Source organism: Mustela nigripes, chromosome 14 (genome assembly GCF_022355385.1).
Source record: "Mustela nigripes isolate SB6536 chromosome 14, MUSNIG.SB6536, whole genome shotgun sequence".
Taxonomy (NCBI): domain Eukaryota; kingdom Metazoa; phylum Chordata; class Mammalia; order Carnivora; family Mustelidae; genus Mustela; species Mustela nigripes.
In genome coordinates this window covers 62,430,940-62,453,823 of record NC_081570.1, presented here as the reverse complement: position 1 = coordinate 62,453,823, position 22,884 = coordinate 62,430,940, and the positions used below count along the sequence as shown (strand labels likewise).

Sequence of the window (22,884 nt, the reverse complement as noted above, 5' to 3'; positions counted from 1 at the left end):
TTCTGTTTCCAGAATTGCTGTTCTTCTTCTCTTCAATCTGCCGATGGATTTTCAGGTGTTTGCAATCTTTAGATAAGCTATCTAGCTGATCTCCGGCTAGCTGAAGCAGTCTCAGCTTGCTACTTCTCCGCCATCTTGACTCCTCCCACTATTTTATTTTATTTCTTTCCAGTGTTCCAGCATTCATGGTTTATGCACCACACCCAGTGCTCCATGCAATACCTGCCCTTTAATACCCACGACCAGGCTCACCCAACCCCCCACTTCCCTCCCCTCCAAAATCCTCAGTTTGTTTCTCAGAGTCCACAGTGTCTCATGGTTTGTCTCTGCCTTCAATTTCCTCCAACTCACTTCTCCTTTGAAAGACAATTTTTGTCAGAGATTTGAAGACATTTTTTTCAGTGTTTTTGAAGTCCAGTATGGCTAATGCCAGTCTGATTCACATACTTTGTGGTGACATTTTTCCTTTTGGAAAAGACATTTAAAATCATTTCTTTTTCCTTAGTGTTTTGAAATCTCACAATGTGACATAGGACTTTTTCTCTTCTTAAGTTCTTTTTTTCAGTCCTGAGTCTGTCAATTCTGGAAAACTAGGATTCTTATTAGCCCTGGAAAATTTTCTTCAGTTATTTCTTTGCTGTTTTCATTCTTTCCATTTTATTGGTTGTCTCTTTGGAATTCTGTTATTCACACCTTGGACTTCCTGGATTAATTTCTTTTCTTTTCTTTTTTTTTTTTTTTTTTTTTGTTTCACATTTTTATTTAAATATCAGTTGGTTAACATACAATGTAATAATGTAATGTTAATTTCAGGTGTAGTTTAGTGATTCATCACTTTCTATAATACCCAATGCTGCTCACAACCAGTGCCCATTTAACCCATCCCCCCACCCATCTCCTCTCCAGCAACCCTCATTTTGTTCTCTATAGTTAAGAGTTGGTTTTATGGGTTACCTCTCTTTTTCTCCCTTCTATTTATGTTTTGTTTCTTTCTTTCTTTTTTTTTTTTTTTAAGATTTTATTTATTTATTTGTCAGAGAGAGAGCGAGCGAGAGCGAGCATAGGCAGACAGAGTGGAAGGCAGAGTCAGAGGAAGAAGCAGGCTCCCTGCGGAGCAAGGAGCCCGATGTGGGACTCGATCCCAGGACGCTGGGATCATGACCTGAGCCGAAGGCAGCTGCTTAACCAACTGAGCCACCCAGGCGTCCCTTATGTTTTGTTTCTTAAATTCCACATAGGACTGAACTCATACAGTATTTTTCTTTCTCTTACTGATTTATTTCACTTAGCATAATACTCTAGTTTCATCTACTTTGTTTCAAATGGCAAGATTTCATTCTTTTTAATGGCTGAGTAATATTCCTGTGTGTGTATATGTGTGTGTGTGTGTGTGTGTGTGTATATACACACACCGCAAATATTCTTTATCCATTAATCAGTTGAGGAGCATTTGGGCTCTTTCCACAATTGGACTATTGTTGATAGTGCTGCTTTAAACATCGGGATGCATGTATCCCTTCAAATGAGTATTTTTCTATCTTTTGGGTGAATACCTAGTGGTACCATTGCTGGGACATAGACTAGTTCTATTTTTAACTTTCTGAGGAGCCTCCATACTGTTTTCCAGAGTGGCTCCACCAGTGTGCATTCCTAGCAACGGTGTAAGAGTGTTTCCCTTTCTCCACATCTTTGCCAACATTTGTTGTTTCCTGTGTTGTTATTTTTAGCCATTTTGACAGGAATGTGGTGATATCTCACTGTAGTTTTATTTTCATTTTTCTGATGAGCAATGATACTGAGCAACTTTTCATGTGCCTGTTGGCCATCTGGAAGTCTTCTTCGGAAAAATGTCTGATCATGTCTTCAGCCCATTTTTTAACTGGATTATTTGTTTTCTGAGTGTTGAGTTTGATAAGTTCTTTTTAGATTTTAGATACCAACAGTTTATCAGATGTGTCATTTGCTAATATCTTCCTCCATTTCATTGATGCCTTATAGTTTTGTTGATTGTTTCCTTTGCTGTGCAGAAGATTTTTATCTTGATAAAGTCCCAATAGTTCATTTTTGCTTCTATTTTCTGTGCCTCCCGTGACAGGCTTAGTAAGAAGCTGCTACAACTGATGTCAAAGAGGTTATCATCAAAGAGGATTTTGCTGGTTTCCTATCTCACATTTAGGTCTTCAATCCATTTTTATTTTTGTGTATAGTGTAGGAAAGTGTCCAGTAAATGGCATTGCTTATGGTTTTCCCTATCCATTCAAAAGAGTCCCCTTTTTTTTGTAGGGCTGGTGTAGTGGTCATGAGTTCCTTTAATTTTTGTCTGGGAAATTCCTTTTTTCTTTCTATTCTGTCTGATTGCCTTGCTGGATAGAGCATTCTTAGTTGCAGGTTTTTTTCTTCAGTATTTTGAAGAAAAATTTTTGAAGAAATTTCAGCCTCTTCAGGCTTACAAAATTTCTGCTGAAAAATCAGCTGATGGCCTTATGGGATTTTCCTTGTATGCACCTGTTTTCTTTTGCTGCTTTTAAAATTCTCTACCACTACTTTTTGCCATTTTAATTACTATATATCTTGGTGAGGACCTTCCTGGATTGATGTTGATGGGAGTTCTCTGGGAGTTTTGAATCTAGATTTCTGTCTCCTTTCCCCAGATTTGAGAAGTTTTCACCTATTATTTCTTCAGATAAATTTTCTAGCTCCCTTTTTTCTCTGTTCTCTTTCTAGGATTTGTATAATGCAAATGTAGATACACTGGATGGTGTCACTGAGGTCCCTAAGTCCTTTTCCATTTTGTATTATCGTTTTCTCTCACCTGTTCAGGTTGATTCCTCTCTATTAGTCTGTCCTCCAGATCATTAATTTTTTTTTTCTCCATCTCTTCTAGTCCACTATTTATTCCATTTAGTTTTTTTTTAATTTTTGTTATTTCTTCATCTCTGGTTTGTTTTTGTTTTCTGTCTCTTTGTTGAGGGTCTCATTGAATTCCTCCACTCTTTTCTCAAGTCCACTGAGTAGTTTTGTGTCCATTATTTTAAATTCTCTATTTAAGAGAAGGTATATATATATTATTTCATTACATTTAGTACTGTAGCTATAATTTTGTCCTCTTCTTTTATTTGGAACGAGTTTGTCTGTCTCCTTAATTTGTGGAACTCTGTGTCTATTTTTATGTGTTAGGAAAGTCAGCTGTATTTCCTGCTCTTGAAAGTAATGGCCTTATAAAGGGGAGGTCCTGCAGTGCCCTGTCCTGGAATGTTCTCCATTTACCAGAACCTGGCACTTTAGGAATGTCTCTGTGTGTTGGGTGTGCCCTGCTGTGGTGGCTGAGCTGTATTTGCCTTTAGTCCAGTTATCTGCAATGGCTCTCTCCTTGTGGGCAGTGTTGTGCCCTGTGTTAGTGGACTAGTCTGCAGCCATCTTGCACTTGAGTTGAGTCAGACTAAATGTTTGCCAGAGATGCTATAGCACCGAACTGTAAGGTTCTCTCCTCTCTGCTGTCCCTTGAGAAGCTTTTGTTGGTGGGAAGGGCCAGTAGTCAGGCCAGATGTCTGCCCATCCTAACTTTGTGGCCAAATTCAGTCTGGTATGTGTGGTTATCACACCCTTTCACCTGGGCAGGAGTCACTTTGAAGTTGTGCTGGCATCTCTCAGGGCTGCTTGCACATTGCCAGCCTCATGAGAGAACTTTGAATGGTCTCTCCATGGTTGTATTGGAGGGGGCAAGTCCACAGGGGAACACAGGGGTGAGGTGCACAGTGTCAGGAAGCTTTGCTCAGGTCTGCTTGGGAGTGGCCCTAGAATAAAGGCTTGGCTGTGGAGAGGCATGTCTGCTGGAGGGCAGGGTACAGTGTTAGCAAGAGAGGATATCAAGTGTTGGCACTATGTTGGTTAGACACAGGTGTCCCTGTGTCTAAGCTGAGGGGCATTGTAAGGGGAGGAATGACACCTGTCCTCTTTTGTTCTTGGTGAAATCCCCCCAAATCCCTGCCCTTCCAGCCTTCACTCCCAGATTAGTAAACAAATCTCCATCCTGTTATCCCAAGTGTTTTTCAAACTGCTACTTCTATACTATACCTTAGTGGGACTATTTGTTATGCTATCTTTTTAAGGGTGGGGAGTCCGTTTCCTCCTGTCTTCCAGGCTCTCCCAGCTCTTCCAGAGTCCACCCTGATGACTTTTACAGTTCCAGGTATTAAGCCCCAGTGACTGTCAAAACTCACAAAACTCATTCTGTCTGGTTTTCAAAGTCAAATGCTGTGGTGGTTTATCTTCTCCATGCAGATTCTCTATGCCTGGGATACCTGGTTTACTTGCATTGTCCCTCTGGGGACAGTCCTGTGGGTCTGTTTAACTCCTCTCTGTATCTCTGTTCTTCCTACCCCCTTCAGGGTGACCTCTTCTTTACATTTAGCTTTGGAGAATCTGTTCTGCCAATCTTTTGGTCATTTTCTGGATTATTTATACTGATGGGGGTGTTCTCTTGTATCCATGGGATGTGGGGAGCTTAGGGTCTTCTTACTCTTCCATTCTCCTCATTTTTTTCATCTTTAAAGGCTTTATCCTCTATTCCTTTGTAATGTTATAATATTTTTATTTTATGGACAGTCTGCTTGAATTACCTTGAAAATACTGGATTTTCTTTCAAGGTCCATACTATGGACTAAATTATTTTGTTTCATTCAGCATCAGTTTTAGTTTTTTTTTTTTTTTAATTTAGTCTTTCTCTTTCATATTCTGATTCCTCCTTACATTTCTGATTCCACTTGATTACCCATTATTATTTAAAAAAAAAAAAGTCACCTGTGTGAATTGGTCCCACAACTATGTTAGTAAGTCAGCTTTCCTGTGAGACCTCTGCCCTGTAGAAGGTAATGAAGCCATGTTTGCTGTTGTATTTCACTGCAGCATGAGCTGATGGGAAGCTGGCTGTCAGGCATGTGCTTGGGAAAATGCCAGAATATGAAGGCATGTAGGCTGGGACACCAAATTCCATAAAAGCCTTTGCTAACCCCAGAAGGTTCATTCCATAATGGAGGCCTCAATTTTGCATGTTTTTCTTGGATGCTGGAATTCTAAGTGCCGAGATACGGGAAAAACAGAGAGATGCTGGTTTGTACTATAGCTCTGTACTTTGGTGATCAGCCACATTTTTCATTTTCAACTCCGAATCCAGCATCTCGTGATTTCTAACAGGGAAGTTGTATTTCACCCTTTCCCTTCCCCTCTGTGGTGCATTCATCACTCAACATACTCTCATATGCTTTCCATCTTCCAGAAATTGTTGAACTCTCATACAGTTGTGAACAGATCCTGTCTTTCCCACTTTCAGCTGGTGTGGTGAGGTTTATTCCTTTTTGTACTTCCATTCTTTTATTTCTGTGAGTCTCAGGAAAGAGGAGAGAAGGCTTAAGTGCATGGTACATCATTTTAAACTAGTAGTTTGCAGTTGATTTTACTTTGTTTTTTCTTGATGGAAATACAGTTTGTTAGTTACTCCCTCGTTCACTCTCATGGCATTGCTCAGTTGCAACCACCATCCCCAAGGCTGTACCTGAGAAATATGAGGTTCACTGAAGTTTGTTTTTGTTTTCTAAGATTTATTTTAGAAAAAGAGTACATGGGTGGGGGAATTGCAAAGAAAGAGCACAGAACTCAATGTGGGGTTCTGTCCCAGAACCCTGAGATCATGACACTGAACTGAAATCAAGAGTCAGGGGTACCCCATGAGGTTCATTAATGTTTAAAGATATCAGACAGACCAGGGTTGAATGTAGATTTGTACTGGGAATCTAAGGATGTTTCTTTCTTTCTTTCTTTCTTTTTTTTAAGATTTTATTTATTTAACAGACAGAGATCACAACACAAGTAGGTAGAGAGACAGGCAGAGAGAGAGGAGGAAGCAGGCTCCCTGCTGAGCAGAGAGCCCGATGCGGGGCTCGATCCCAGGACCCCGGGATCATTACCTGAGCCTAAGGCAGAGGCTTTAACCCACTGAGCCACCCAGGCGCCCCTCTAAGGAGGTTTCTAAGATGAAACAACATTTTACTCTGGAGTTATTCTCATTCATTCAGCAACACTTAATAAATATCTAGAATGGGCCAAGTACTAGGATAAGTGTTGGAAAAGTGGGATATAAAGGTGAAAGAGGTATAAACCTTACCCTTGACAATAGCATAATCTGGTGAATAACTTGAGCTTTTGTAGCATTTTGCCATTTGTAAATCAATTTTACCTATAGGGGACTCTTGACACTTAGTGATTTACCATTCACAGTTTTAATTACTCCCAAGGAACTCCAATAATGTATGACATGCAATAATTTATTCATTTGTATAGATGCAAATTCAAATCACATGTACCACAAGACTGTGTGGATGATAGGGCTGTTTGGTGAAAGAGCAAAGTTGGCTCTTGTGGAATCATGAAGTACCTGTGTGCATACTATGTGTAAGATGATGGCAATATTCTTGAGTCTCTGAACTTGATAGAATTATAAACATGAAATGGGTTTATTTTTCCCCTATCCTTGCCTTGAACAAAGTTCTTTCAAGTCTGTCTTCTTACTTCAAGGTCTCTGGTAGATTCTGTATTTTTCCAGACCCTTTCTGTTGTTAGAGTTTAGTGTCACCCAGTTTAAACTTTGAATCTCTCTTCTTCCAATCCCCCAGCTCAAGTTTGAACTCTGAAAGGGAACTGAGAGAGGAAGAGAGGGCCTGGTCTGCTGTTTCCCTTCTCTTCCCTCTCTTTTGGTTCTGGCTCTTTCATTGTGTTATGAGGGACGGAAGGAGCAGGAGTGTCTGGCCATGGCCCTAGTCCCATGTGGCTGTTGCTACTACAGTTAAGCCATGATTAAATAGACGTCAACACCTTCTTTGGAGTAAGCATCTAAAAGTTGGCTCTCTCATGGGGATTCTCTGGGGGAAACTCCTTACTAAATAGTACTTCAATTTGAGAGATCAACTCTGGCTTGTCACCCCCCAAACCCCTTCAGCTCCATCTCTGGTGATGCACCTTCTGTCTCTTGGTGTCAGATGAGGTATCACCAGGGAAGTACAAACCCATTTACTTGATTCTACATCCTTCCGTAAGAGGCTACTTCAGGGCTCCCCTCTTTCTGTGCCATTGGCTTTTCTAACCCTCTGTGGTCTCTTCGGGTTTCATTTCTCACTTCTAAAATGGGCACAAAGTAAGTCGGCCACAGAAGAGATGTACAATTGAAAATGAGATGCTGGTCTGCCCTTCCTATAGGTACCTTCAGTTTTTATGAGAGGTTCTCTCAGAGCCCTCTGCAATTTGGAATTGGGAAAAAATTCACCCATTCTAGGGGAGGAAGAAGGTAGAAATGATGCAAGAATCTAGCCAATATTTATTGCGGAGAGCTTTCTTTATTTTTACATTTGGATCCTACTTGGCAATTCTGAGTCAACAATCTATTATACATTCTGCTGTGTATGCAGTTACATTAATTAATGGGGACTTAACAAATGCTTGAATGTTTAGGGCTGTGTTTCTCAAGGTATGGTTTATAAACCACTAGTATCTAAATCTGGGAAGGAAGTGGAGGGAAGATGGCAGAACAATAGGGCCCTTGTTTCATCTGGTCCCTTGAATTCAGCTAGATATCTATCAAATCATTCTGTATGCCTGAAAACTCAACCTGAGATCTAAGAAAAGAATGGCTGCAATTCTACAAATAGAAAATCGCCACTTTCTGCAAAGAGAAGTATGGAGGTGTGGCGAAGTTAATCTTAACCGTCATATTGGAAGAAAAACTGTAGGGAGAGGGAGCCTCTGTAAACTGACAACTGGAAAGTGATATAGCAGCAGAGCATAAAATTGAAACTTTTGGAAGTCTTCTCAGGTGAGTGACATTTCTGCCTAAAAGGTGTTCAGGCGGTGAAGTGGGGCAGAAAGATAGGTAGGACAGTGTGGTCTCAGGATCCCCAGGGTCACAGAAAGAATGGGGGTGCCTGAGTGCAGCAGAGTTCCCAAGCATTGGAGCAGGAAACCAGCTATCATTAGCAAGCCCCAGAGTGGCCTCTCAACTAGGTGGGAGGCCAGTCCTGGGAGGACTGGTACACTGCAGGAGTCTGTGGGCACTGCAAGAGTCTGTGGAGTTTGATGTACAGAAAAGTGATTACCTGCTTTTCCCTGAGAGTACACTGAAGAGTGGGGGCCACAACCATTCAGCCCAGGGGCTCTGGAGATAGGGTTGTCACCATTTTTTTTTTCCCCAATCTAAAATGGCATGAAAAGCCTTCAGGGAACAAAAGCCACTTAGAGCAACCCAGAGCAACTTATACTGAGCCCAGCCCCCTGGCAGGGGGTGGTATAAGTCTGCCCAGGAAAAGACACCTGAGAATCAGCACAGCAGGCTCCTCCCATGGAAGATCAGCAGAAATATCAGGCAAATACAAAGTTTATGGATCACACAGAATGAAAAGCTCCTGCAGTAGGGGAAAATATATATAGAATTTGAGGGTTTTTTTCTTATAGTTCCTTAATCTTTTAATTTAAAATTTTCTTTTTCTTTTGTTTTTCTGTTTTTCCCTTCCTTTAATTTCTTTGCAGTGTAAAAGAATTCATTGTTTATGCACCACACCCAGTGCTCCAGCAATACACGCCCTCCATAATACCCACCACCAGGCTCCCCCAACCTCACACCCCCCACCCCTTCAAACCCTCAGATTGTTTTTCAGAGTCCATAGTCTCTCATGGTTCATCTCTGCCTCCAATTTCCCTCAACTCCCTTCTCCTCTCCATCTCCCCACATCCTTCCTATTATTTCTTAATGCTCCACAAATAAGTGAAACCATATGATAATTGACTCTCTCTGCTTGACTTATTTCACTCAGCATAATCTCTTCCAGTCCCGTCCACATTGCTACAAAAGTTGGGTATTCATCCTTTCTGATGGAGGCATAATACTCCGTACTATATATGGACCACATCTTCCTTATCCATTCATCTGTTGAAGGGCGTCTTGGTTCTTTCCACAGTTTGGTGACCGCGGCCATTGCTGCTATGAACATTGGGGTACAGATGGCCCTTCTTTTCACTAGATCTATATCTTTGGGGTAAATACCCAGTAGTGCAATGGCAGGGTCATAGGGAAGCTCTATTTTTAATTTCTTAAGGAATCTCCACATGGTTCTCCAAAGTGGCTGCACCAACTTGCATTCCCACCAACAGTGTAAGAGGGTTCCCCTTTTTCCACATCCCTTCCAACAGTTGTTGTTTCCTGTCTTGCTAATTTTGGCCATTCTAACTGGGTGTTAAGGTGGTATCTCAATGTGGTTTTGATTCGAATCTCTCTGATGGCTAATGATGATGAACATTTTTTCATGTGCATTAGCCATTTAGATGTCTTCATTGGAGAGGTGTCTGTTCATGTCTTCTGCCCATTGCTTGACATGATTATCTGTTTTGTGTGTGTTGAGTTTGAGAAGTTCTTTATAGATCCTGGATATCAGCCTTTGTCTGTACTGTCATTTGCAAATATCTTCTCCCATTCCATGGATTGCCTCTTTGTTTTGTTGACTGTTTCCTTTGATGTGAAGAAGCTTTTGATCTTGATGAAGTCCCAAAAGTTCATTTTTGCTTTTCTTTCCTTTGCCTTTGGAGACATATCTTGAAAAAAGTGACTGATATCGAAGAGGTTACTACCTATGTTCTCCTCTAGGATTCTGATGGATTCCTGCCTCAGTTTGAGGTCTTTTATCCATTTTGAGTTTATATTTGTGTATGGTGTAAGAGAATGGTCAAGTTTCATTCTTCTACATATAGCTGTCCAATTTTCCCAGCACCATTTATTGAAGTGACGGTCTTTTTTCCACTGTATATTTTTTCCTGTTTTGTCAAAGATTATTTGACCATAGAGTTGAGGGTACATATCTGGGTTCGTTACTCTGTTTCACTGGTCTATGTGTCTGTTTTTATGCCAATACCGTGCTGCCTTGGTGATCACAGCTTTGTAGTAAAGCGAGAAATCAGGCAATGTGATGCTGCCAGTTTTGTTTTTGTTTTTCAAAATTTCCTTAGCAATTTTGGGTCTCTTCTGATTCCATACAAATTTTAGGATTATTTACTCCAGCTCTTTGAAAAATACCAGTGGAATTTTAATCAGAATGGCATTAAAAGTATAGGTTTCTCTAGGCAGTATAGACATTTTAATAGTGTTTATTCTTCTGATCCAAGAGCATAGAATGGTCTTCCATCTTTCTGTATCTTCTTCAATTTCTTCATGAGTGTTCTGTAGTTTTTTGAGTATAGATCCTTTACCTCTTTCAGAGGCATCCTATGGTTCTTGGTGCTATAGTAAATTGAATCATTCTCTAATTTCCCTTTCTATTTTTTCATTGTTAGTATATAAGAAAGCAACTGATTTCTGTACATTGACTTTGTATCCTGCCACGTTACTGTATGAGTTCTAGTAGTTTGGGGGTGCAGTTCTAGTAGTTTGGGGGTGCAGTCTTTTGGGTTTTCCATATAAAGTATCATCTCATCTGTGAAGAGAGAGAGTTTGACTTCTTCATTGCCAATTTGGATACCTTTATTTCTCTTTGTTGTCTGATTGCTGTTGCTAGGACTTCTAATACTATGTTGAACAAGAGTGGTGAGAGGGGGCATCCTTGTCATGTTCCTGATCTCAATGGGAAGGCTGTGAGCTTTTTCCCATTGAGGATGATATTTGCTGTGGGTTTTTCATAGATAGATTTTATGAGGTTGAGGAATGTTCCCTCTATCCCTATACTTTGGAGCATTTTAATCAGGAACGGATGCTGGATTTTGTCAAATGCTTTTTCTGCATCAACTGCGAGGACCATGTGGTTCTTCTCTCTCATTTATTGATTTGTTCTATCACATTGATTGATTTGTGAATGTGCAACCATCCTTGCAACCCAGGGATAAATCCCACCTGGTCATGGTGGATAATCTTTTTAATGTGCTGTTGGATCCTATTAGCTAGGATCTTGTTGAGAATCTTAGCATCCATATTCATCAGGGATATTGGTCTGAAATTCTCCTTTTTGGTAGGGTCTTTGCCTGGTTTGGGGATCAGGGTAATCCTGGCTTCATAAAAAGACTCTGGAAATTTTCCTTCTGCTTCAATTTTTTGAAACACCTTCAGGAGAATAGGTGTTATTTCTTCTATGAAAGTTTGGTGGCATTCCCCAGGGAATCCATCAGGGCCCGGGCTATTGTTTTTCGGAAGGTTTTTGATCACTGCTTCAATCTCATTACTAGATATCAGTCTATTCAGGTTGTCAATTTCTTCCTGGTTTAATTTTGGAAGTTTATAGTTTTCCAGGAATGCATCCATTTCATCTAGGTTGCTTAACTTATTGACATATAACTGTTGATAATAACTTCTGATGATTGTTTCTATCTCCTTGGTGTTGGTTGTGATCTCTCCCTTTTCATTCATAATTTTATTAATTTGGGCCTTCTCTCTTTTCTTTCAGATTAATTTGGCCAATGATTTATCGATCTTATTGATTCTTTCAAAAAACCAGCTTCTAGTTTCGTTGATGTGTTCTACTCTATTTCTAGCTTCTATCTCATTGATCTCTGCTCTAATCTTGATTATCTTCCTTCTTGTGTGTGGAGTTGGCTTAATTTGTTGTTAATTCTCCAGTTCTTTAAGGTAGAGAGACAGCTGGTGTGTTTTGGAATTTTCATTTTTTTTGAGGGAGGCTTGGATGGCTATGTATTTCCCCCCAGGACCGCCTTTGCTGTATCCCATAGGTTTTGGACCAAAGTTTATTCATTCTCATTGGTTTCCATGAATTGTTTAAGTTCTTCTTTGATTTCCTGGTTGATCCATGCATTCTTAAGCAAGGTGGTATTTAGCTTCCAGGTATTTGAGTTCCTTCCAAACTTTTCCTTGTGGCTGAGCTCCAGTTTCAAAGCCCTGTGATCTGAGAATATGCAGGGAATAATCTCAATCCTTTGGTATTGGTTGAGCCCTGATTTGTGATCCAGTATGTGGTCTATTCTGGTGAAGGTTCCATGTTCTCTTGAGAGGAATGAGTATTCTGTTGTTTTAGGGTGGAATGTTCTGTGTGTACCTATGAGGTCCATCTGGTCCAATGTGTCATTCAATGCTCTTGTTTCTTTATTGATTTTCTGCTTCGATGATCTGTCTATTACTGAGAGTGGTGTGTTAAGATCCCCTGCTATTAATCTATTCGTATCAATATGGCTCTTTATCTTGATTAACAGCTGTCTTATGTAGTTGGCTGCTTCCATATTGGGGGCATAAATAATTACAATTGTTAGATCTTCTTGGTGGATAGACCCTTTAAGAATGATGTAGTGTCATTCTGTATCTCTGAATATAGTCTTTAGTTTAAAATCTAATTTACCTGATATGAGAATCGCTACCCCAGCCTTCTTTTGAGGCCCATTGGCATGAAAGACGCTTCTCCATCCCTTCACTTTCAGTCTGGGTGTATCCTTGGGTTTGAAATGGGTCTCTTGTAGACAACATATGGATGGGTCCTGTCATTTTATGCAATCTGAAACCCTGTGTCATTTTATGGGCACATTTAGGCCATTCACATTGAGAGTGATTATTGAGAGATACATTTTTATTGACACCTTGTTACCTGTGAAGTCTTTCTTTCTATACATTGCCTCCATATATTTCTGTTCAATGATATTCTTAGAATTTTTCCTCTTTTATAGAACCCCCCTTAATATTTCCTGCAATGTTGGCTTGGGGTCACATACTCCTTTAAACCTTGCTGGTCTTGAAAGCTGTTTATCTCTTCATCCATTTTGAATGTCAGTCTTACTGGATAAAGTATTCTTGGCTGCATGTTCTTCTCATTTAGTGCCCTGAATACATCTTGCCAGCCCTTTCTCTGTTTTTCCTTTTCAACTAGCTTCTTTTTTCAACTCCTTATGTCTTTTTTCAATTTTCATTTTTACATATACATTTTATAGATATATTCTTCATTTCTGGCTTCTTTTCACTGTATTCAATTTTGTGCGTGTGTGTGTGTATTTTCTTTCTTTCTTTCTTTCTGTCTTTCTTTACAGTTTTGGGATCAGATGTCTTCTAACAAACAGACAAAAGTGTATCCAGGACCATGGGTAGCACCTTGTTCTACCTGTTTGATTATAGTCTCTACTCCCACCTTTTTTTCTTTTCTTTTTTGGTTTTTAATCTCTTCTGATTTGCCTAGTGTACATTTTACTGGGGTCATGGTTGATATTTTTTTTAATTTCTTTTTGGTTCTCTTGTTCATCTGTTCCTTCTCTAGACAAAATGAGCAGAAGGAAAAATTCTCAGAAAAGAAGAACAAGAAGAAGTAATCACTGTAATAGACTTAATAAATATGGATATTGGTAACATGTCAGAGCTATAATTAAGAACAATGATTATAAGGACACTAGCTGGGCTTTAAAAAAGCACAGAAGACATAAGAGAATCCCTTTCTGGAGAAATAAAAGAATTAAGCCTTAATCAGATTGAAAAGGTTGATGCTGAGATGCAATCAACAATGGAGGCTCTTACTGCTAGGATAAATAAGGCAGAAGAGAATGAGTGATATAGAAGATAAAATTTTGGAGAATAAAGAAACTGAGCAAAATAGAGATAACCAAATACTGGACCATGAGGTCAGGATTCAAGAGATCAGTGATAATATAAAGCAAAACAGGATTAGAATTATTGGTATTCCAGAGGAAGAAGAAACAGAAGGGCAGAAGGTAGGTATCTTTGAGCAAATTATAGCTGAGAACATCTCTAATCTGGGGAAGGATATAGGCATTCACATCAAGGAGGCAAAGAGAATCTCCCTTAAAATCAATAAATATATATCAGCACCCTGACAAATAACAGTGAGGCTTGCAAATTTCAGAGATAAAGAGAAAATCTTGAAAGTAGTTTGAGACAAAAGGTCCTTAACCTACTAGGGTAGAAACATTACACCAGCAAAAAACTTATCCACAGATATTAGGAAGGCTAGAAAGGGCTGAGATGACATGCTCAGGGTACTAAATGAGACAAATATAAAGCCAAGAATACTTTATCCAGTGAGGTTGTCATTCAGAATGGAAGGATAGCTAAAGAGCTTCTAGAACAAACAGAAACTAAAAGAATTTGTGATCGTTAAACCAGCCCTGTAAGAAATATTAGAAGAGACCTTTCAAGTGAAGAGAGAGCCCAGAATTAACATTGACCAGAAAGAAACAGAGGCAATACACAGAATCAGTGATTTTACAGGTAATACAATGGCACTAAATTCATATATTTCAATAGTTACTCTGAATGTAAATGGGCTAAATGCTCCAATAAAAAAACACAGGGTATTAGACTGAATAAAAAAGCAAAACCCATTGATATGCTGTCTGTAGGAGACTCATTTTAGACCTGAAGACCCCTCCAGACTGAAAGAGAGTGGAGAACGATTCATTATGCTAATGGACATCTTTTAAAAGAAAGCTAGGGTTGAAATCCTAATGTCAGACAAACTAGATTTTAAACCAAAGACTGTCGTAAGGGATAAAGAGGGATACTATATCATACTTAAAGTGTCTATCCAACAAGAAGATCTAATAATTATAAATATTTATGTGCCCAACATGTGAGCAGCCAATTCTATCAACCAATTAATAACAAAATTAAACACATTGATAATAATACAATAATAGTAGGGTATTTTAACACCCGACAGATCATCTAAGCAGATTAACAAGGAAACAAGGGCTTTGAATGACACACTGGACCAGATGGACTTCACAGATATATACAGAGCATTCCATCCTAAAGCAACAGAATACACATTCTTTCTGAGGGCACATGGAACATTATCCAGAATAGATCACATACTGGGTTACAAATCAGGTCTCAATAGGTAATGAAAGATTGAGATTATTCCTTGCATATTTTTAAGCCACAGGGCTTTGAAACATGAATTCAATCACAAGAGGAAATTTGGAAGGAACTCAAATACTTGGAGGTTAAAGTACATCCTATCAAAGAATGCATGGATCAACCAGGAAATTAAAGAAGAATTTTAAAAATTCATGGAAACAAATGAAAATTAAAGAACAAACAAACAAACAAAAACAACCCTGTTCAAAATCGCTGGGATACTGTAAAGGTGGTTCAAAGTGAGGAAGTACATAGCAATACAAGCCTTTCTCAAGAAATTAGAAAAGTATGAAATACACAAGCTAACCTTACACCTAAAGAAGCTGGAGAAAGAACAGCAAATAGGGCCTAAATCTAGCCAGAGATGAGAAATAATAAAGATTGGAACAGAAATCAATCAAATTAAAACCAAAGGAGCAGTAGAACAGAAGAACAGTAGAAGCTGGTTTTTTGAAAGAATTAATAAGATTGATAAACCTCTAGCCAGACCTATCAAAAAGAAAAAAAAAAGCCCAAATTAATAAAATCATGAATGGAAGAGGAGAAATCATGACCAACACCAAGGAAATAGAAATTATAAGAACATATTATGAACAACTATACACCAAAAAACTAGGAAACCTGAAAGAAATGGGTGTGTTCCTAGAGATGTATAAACTACAAAAACTGAACCAGAAAGAAAGAGAAAACATGAGCAGACCCATAACTAGTAAGGAAATTGAAGCAGTAATAAAAAAGTCTCCCAGCAAACAAGAGGCCAGGGCCAGATGGTTTCCCAGGGGAATTCTACCAAGCATTTAAAGAAGACTTAATACCCATTATTCTGAAACTTTTTCAAAAAACAGAAATGGAAAGACAACTTCCAAATTCTATGAGGTCAGTATTACCCTGATCCCAAAACCAAAGACCCCACCAAAAAGAATTACAGACATGTCCCTGATGAACACGGATGCCAAAATATTCACCAAGATATTAGCCCATAGGATCCAACAGTACATTAAAAGGTCCTGGTCACCAAGACCAAGAGAGATTTATTCCTGGGCTGCAAGAGTTGTTCAACATCTGCAAATCAATCAGAGTGGTATGCTACATTAATATTAAGTAATATAGATATTTGTAAATGACAAATCAAATAATTGATTTGCAAATCAATTTTCAAATGACAAATCAGATAAAGGGCTAGTATCCAGGATCTATAAAGAACTTATCAAACTCAACACCAAAAGAACAAATAATCTATCAAGAAATGGGAAGAAGGCTGAACAGACATTTCTCCAATGAAGACCTAAAAATAGCCAACAGACACATGAAAAAATGTTCAACATGATTTGGCATCAGGGAATAACAAATCAAAACCACAATGAGATACTACCTCACACATACTGGGTCACACTCAGAATGGCTAAAATTAAGTCAGGAAACAACAAATGTTGTCAAGGATGTGGAGAAAGGGGAACCCTCTTACATTGTTGGTGGGAATGCATGCTCGTACAGCCACTCTGGAAAACAGTATGGATGTTCCTCAAGAAGTTAAAAATAGATCTGCCTGAGACACAGCAATTGCACTACTAGGTACTTACCCCAGAGATACAAATGTAGTGATCTGAAGGGGCACATGTACCCCAATTTTATAGAAGTCCACAATAGCTGAACTATGGAAAGGGCTGAGAATGTCCATTGACAGATGATGGGATAAAAAAAGATGTGGTGTATACATATACATGCACACACATGTGCGCACACACACACACACAAACACTCACAGAGGAATATTACTCAGCCATCAGAAAGGATGAATACCACCATTTACATGATGTGGTTGGAACTGGAGGGTGTTAGGCTGAGTGAAGTAAGTCAGAGAAAAGACAATTATATGGTTTCATTCATATGTGGAATATAAGAAAGAGCATAAAGGATCATAGAGGAAGTGAAGAAAAACTGAATGGGAAGTAATCAAAGGGAGAAAAACTATGAGAGACTCTAAACTATAGGAAACAAACTGAGGGTTGCTGGAGGGAAGGGGGTGAGGGATGGGCTAACTAGGTATTGGGCATTAGGGAGGGCATGTGTTGTGATGAGTACTGGGTATTACAACTGATAAATTATTGAACTCTACATCTGAAATTAATGATATATTATATGTTGGCTATTCAAATTTACATAAAAGTAATTAGAAGAATAAATCCACTGGGGAGAATAGGGGGAAAAATGTGAATTCCAGAATTCTCAAGGGTTGAGGAAGAGTCAGGAATCATGATTTTCAACAAAGATTTCAAATTTTAGAAATATATATTGGAGTTGGACAGCCACTTGTCTTGAGTTCACTACATATTCTCTTATGTCCTTCCAACACAACTGTGAAGTTAGTAGGGCTGATATTATCCCCCATTGTACAGATGAAATTGAGATTCAAAAGAGAATCATGGATTGCTAAATGGCAGATTACTACTCCACTCAATGCTAGTGGTAGTGAATATCACCCTGCCTCATTATTATGCTACTGCCCACAATTTCAAACAGAACATCTCACTGAATTTATTTATCTTTTTTTAGTTCACCAAAGTGATACCTTTATTTTAGAAAATCCATAAAGGCACAAAAATTAACTAAACATATTATCCTGCTATTCATATATATTAATTTGTTTCTACATATGTTTTATCTGTTTTTGAAAAACTAAAATCTAATTATACTTTAATACTTTTTAGTGACCTGCTTCCTAAAATTAATGTATTGTGAATTTACCCATCTGTTAAACATTTTTTCAATATTATTTTCAATGGTAATATAGTCTTCCTTGTGGACATAAAATTCTGTAGCTAATCTACTGTTGATGGACAATTTCATTATTTCAATTTTTTATTATTACAAAAAGTTTTGAATGTTAGGCAGCTTAAAGGGGAGTTATGGACTATATTGTAGCTATTTGGGGAAAATGAAGCCAAGTTTTAAAGGTCATTATATTAAAGGTGTACAGGGTCTGAAATGATATAGACTATTTCCACCATCACTAAAAAGATTATTTTATGCTGTTTTCTTAACAGGAACAAGACCATTTTGTTTTACTTTAACTTGTTCAGCTGTACCAGTCCTTCCGTGGTGGTAAACCTACAGTGCCCTACTACACAGGTAAGGCAGAAAATGTGTTTCAATTTTGAACATTCTTGGATAAAAGAATAAGCAATTCCATTTGAATCCTGAGTGTGTATAGTTAATGATAAATTTATGGAAGATAGGAAGACATAAGTATGAGCACATGTTTGTTTATATACCATCAAAATAAGGCAGGATTAATTATTGTAGTATCACTAAAGATTTTCTTTGACCACCTAATTTTATAAAATGAACAAACTGCTGTCCTGAGAAGTGGCATTTTTTTCTCAAGGTCAGTATTAGGAAGAGCAAAGCTAGCTAGTATAATGAATAAACTTGAGTTTCTTAAGTGTCTTAACACAATAAAGCTTATTTCTGGTCATGTTACAGTATAAGGCTGGTGTTTGTGGTCCGTAGGCAGCTCTTCTCCAAACTCCTTTCACCTGGTCGCTCTGCCTTAAGACCTTATCATCTGTATCTACCTGCCAGAAGGAAACATAAGACAAATAAGCATCCCTGCTGCTTTTTAATTTTTTATTTTTTTTATTAACATATAATGTATTATTAGCCCCAGGGGTACAGGTCTGTGAATTGCCAGGTTTACACACATCACCGTACTCACCATAGCACATACCTTCCCCAGTGTCCATAACCCAACCACCCTCTCCCTGCTTCCCTCCCCCCAGCAACCCTCAGTTTGTTTTGTGAGAATAAGAGTCTCTTATGGCTAGTCCCCCTCCCAATACCATCTTATTTCATTTATTCCCTTCCTACCCTCCAAACCCCCAACACTGCCTCTCAACTTCCTTATATCAGGGAGATCGTATGATAACTGTCTTTCTCTGATTGACTTATTTCATTAAGCATAATACCCTCTAGTTTCCATCCACATTGTCACAAGTGGCAAGATTTCATTTCCTTTGATGGCTGTGTAGTATTCCATTGTATATATATATATATACCTCTTCTTTATCTATTCATCTGTTGATGGACATCTAGGTTCTTTCCATAGTTTGGCTATTGTGGACATTGCTGCTATAAACATTCAGGTACACGTGCCCCTTCAGATCACTACGTTTGTATCTTTAGGGTAAATACCCAGTAGTGCAATTGCTGGGTCATAAGGTAGCTCTATTTTCAACTTTTTGAGGAACCTCCATGCTGTTTTTCAGAGTGGCTGCACCAGCTTGCATTCCCACCAACAGTGTAGGAGGGTTCCCCTTTCTCTGCATCTTTGCCAGCATCTATCATTTCCTGACTTGTTAATTTTAGCCTTTATGACTGGTGTGAGGTGGTATCTCATTGTGGTTTTGATTTGTATATCACTGATGCCAAGTGATGTGGAGCACTTTTTCATGTGTCTGTTGGCCATCTGGATGTCTTCTTTGCAGAAATGTCTGTTCATGTCCTCTGCCCATTCCTTGATTGGATTATTTGTTCTTTGGGTGTTGAGTTTGATAAGTTCTTTAAAGATTTTGAATACTAGTCCTTTATCTGATATGTCGTTTGCAAAGATCTTCTCCCATTCTGTCAGTTGTCTTTTGGTTTTGTTAACTGTTTCCTTTGCTGTGCAGAAGCTTTGGATCCTGATGAAATCCCAATAGTTCATTTTTGCCCTTGTCTCCCTTGCCTCTGGTGTTGTTCCTAGGAAGAAGTTGCTGTGACTGAGGGGGAAGAGGTTGCTGCCGGTGTTGTCCTCAAGGATTTTGATGAATTCCTTTCTCACATTGAGGTCCTTCTTCCATTTTGAGTCAATTTTTGTGTGTAGTGTAAGGAAATGGTCCAGTTTCATTCTTCTCCATGAGTCAATTTTTGTGTGTAGTGTAAGGAAATGGTCCAGTTTCATTCTTCTCCATGTGGCTGTCCAATTTTCCCAACACCATTTGTTGCAGAGTCTCTCTTTTTTCCATTGGACATTCTTTCCAGCTTTGTCAAAGATTAGTTGACCACAGAGTTGAGGGTCTATTTCTGGGCTTTGTATTCTGTTCCATTGATCTATGTGTCTGTGTTAATGCCAGTACATACTGTCTTGTTGAGGACAGCTTTGTAATAGAGTTTGAAGTTTGGAATTGTGATGCCACCAACTTTGGCTTGCTTTTTCAACATTCCTCTGGCTATTCGAGCATCTCTGCTCTTAAAATCCTTGGCTTCGAAGTGTTCTTGCATTGCATTTCTACTTAAACAACATGATTATTATTTTTATATGTTCACACCTAGGTGCAAAGGAAGGACTAAAGGAATGCCACTGTGGGATAAAGCACAGACTTCAATGGGCAGTTAGTTGGGTCTTCCATAGTCTATCCCTCTTTCCTCCAGAATGTTCTTCTTCCCAAGGGAGATAACCCAGCATCCCACTGAGTACTATCTTTAACCCAAAGTCCAAGGATCTCTGGGTGGTAAGTCCTCTTTAAGGTCTTTACATTGAATGCACAATGGAGAATGAGGCTCAGACTATTAGAATACAACTCCAGATCGGAAAAGGAGGAGTGATAAATGCACAGTGGTTTCTGGTGCATGGCACTGGAAAACATTCTTATTCAACCTGCATTATATTCCCCATTTCATCCTATGGTCCTTTACTCAATTACTTGGAAGGTTATTTCCTGTCTACTATCCTCAGACCACATCATTGCTGAGCATTGGAGATATATGCTCTTTTGAGGGCCATAGAACTTTGAAGCTCCCTTCCTGTTGTGCAAATTTAGCACGTCAGAGATTATTTTAACAGTCAAAGGCCTTTTCATATTAGGTCATGAAATCTTTGGCAGCATAACTGCCTCAAAAATGTAATAGGCTTCTACCTTATTTGCTTCCTCTTTGCTCCATGTACTAGTAAATCACACCCAAAGATCTTCTCTGATCTAGTTGTAAATCTGCTTGCTTGCTCTCTTCCTCATTTCTCTCAAAGAATTTTGATATCTTATTTCCTGCTGAGACAAAAGCTAACTTGAGATATTGGCTCTTAGTTCTGTGACTACCTCTATCACAAGACTTCATTTTCTATCACAGCCACCCACTCCCAAGATCAAATATTTGAACTCTTCATATCAGTAGTTACCACCCTTCATAATCTCAATTTCAAACATCCCTATATCTGACCATCTCAGTCCCTCTAACATTCCAATTACAATCCTTCTATTTCCCTGGGACCTACAAATCCCTAATGTTAACCCTTTCACAGTATCCCTTAGTTCCCTCATGTTTTCATTTCCATCTCTGTCTTAGATTTCATGACTCCTCTTTAAATTCATTCCCTTATGTAAACCCTCAATTCCTTTTTCCCCTCCCAAGTAGTTGGACTTCCTTAAAAAATTTCAATCCTTAGCTAAGTGCAACTCTCTGCCTATTCTATGTCTAAATGCAGGCAGCTGTGAATTTTTGGAGAAAACATATATAATAGTTCTTCTGATTCAGAACCACTAATCTCAGTGGGCCCTTAGTGTTATCCCACAACCATGCTACAAACCCCTTGTCTATTCACTAGACTAGCCTTCTAGAAAACAATTTCACACCTTTTCCTCTTAAACCTCTAAGAACTCTGTGTCAATCTCTTTGTCAACCTCTGACTTTTCTTCCTATTTCACTGAGAAAGTGTAAGCGTTCAGAAGACAACTCTTAAAAGCTCCTACAGTAATATCCTCTTGCCTACCTGTCATCATTTGTGTTCATTTATTTGTTCAGCTTTTCCTTGTCATAATGTGGATGAACTGCATGTGCTCTTAAGGTCAGCCCATCCGTTTGTGCATTTTATCACACATTCAAGCATAGCACTCCAGAAATGTTCTGTTTGTTTTTTTTTTTTAATATTTTATTTATACATTTGACAGAGAGAAAGATCACAAGTAGGCAGAGAGGCAGGCAAAGAGAGGGGGAAGCAGGCTCCCTGCTGAGCAGACAGCCTGACGTGGGTCTCGATCCCAGGACCCCGAGATCATGATCTGAGCCGAAGGCAGAGGATTAACACACTGAGCCACCCAGGTGCCCTTGGGTTTTTTAATTACCACTTTTCCTTCTCTACTAAATCATCTCCATCAGTATAAAACATGCTGTTATTTCTTCTGTCTCAAAGAATTCTCTCCTTGATCCCACACACCCCACCCTCCAGGTACTGCTTCATATCTCTGTACCTCTTTTTTGCACAAGTCCTCAGAACAATAGTCTCTATTCAATGAATCTAAATCCTCTATTCTCATTCAGGCTTTTATTCCTACACCAATTTTTTCCAAGTGATACCACTGAACTCTGTATTATTAAACAAATGGCTAATTCTCATTTCCACATTTACTTGATCTAACAGCATTGTTCATTCAAGCTGCCCTCTTTATTTTTTTTTTCAATTTATTTATTTTCAGAAAAACAGTATTCATTATTTTTTCACCACACCCAGTGCTCCATGCAATCCGTGCCCTCTATAATACCCACCACCTGGTACTCCAACCTCCCATCCCCCCGCCACTTCAAACCCCTCAGATTGTTTTTCAGAGTCCATAGTCTCTTGTGATTCACCATGTTAAGTTTTGTAGGAAATATTTTTGAAGTTCAAGCATTTGTAGGAATACATTGTATAAAAAATAGTTTCAAAACTGATATACAGTAAATAAACATGGTGGATGAACAATTTTCAGCCAAATTTCCACACATTGAGGTTTCATATATGGTGATGGGTAATGTGATTCTGACTTCCTTATTATATTTGACACACAGTGTTAGATATTGTGATTCTTTTTTTTTTTTTAATTTTTTATTTTTTATAAACATATATTTTTATCCCCAGGGGTACAGGTCTGTGAATCACCAGGTTTACACACTTCACAGCACTCACCAAATCACATGCCCTCCCCAATGTCCATAATCCCAACCCCTTCTCCCAAACCCCCTCCCCCCCGGCAACCCTCAGTTTGTTT

At 38.8% G+C, this 22,884-nt stretch overlaps 1 protein-coding gene across 1 annotated transcript in view; it reads left to right on the top strand.

Moving 5' to 3' along the window:
• Window positions 1-22,884, top strand: part of SLC44A5 (solute carrier family 44 member 5) — a 398,499-nt gene that overhangs the window by 311,816 nt on the left and 63,799 nt on the right. The window contains exon 6 of the mRNA XM_059376880.1: window positions 17,932-18,016. Within this exon, the coding sequence (XP_059232863.1) occupies window positions 17,932-18,016 (85 nt within the window). The remainder of the gene's footprint in view (window positions 1-17,931; window positions 18,017-22,884) is intronic.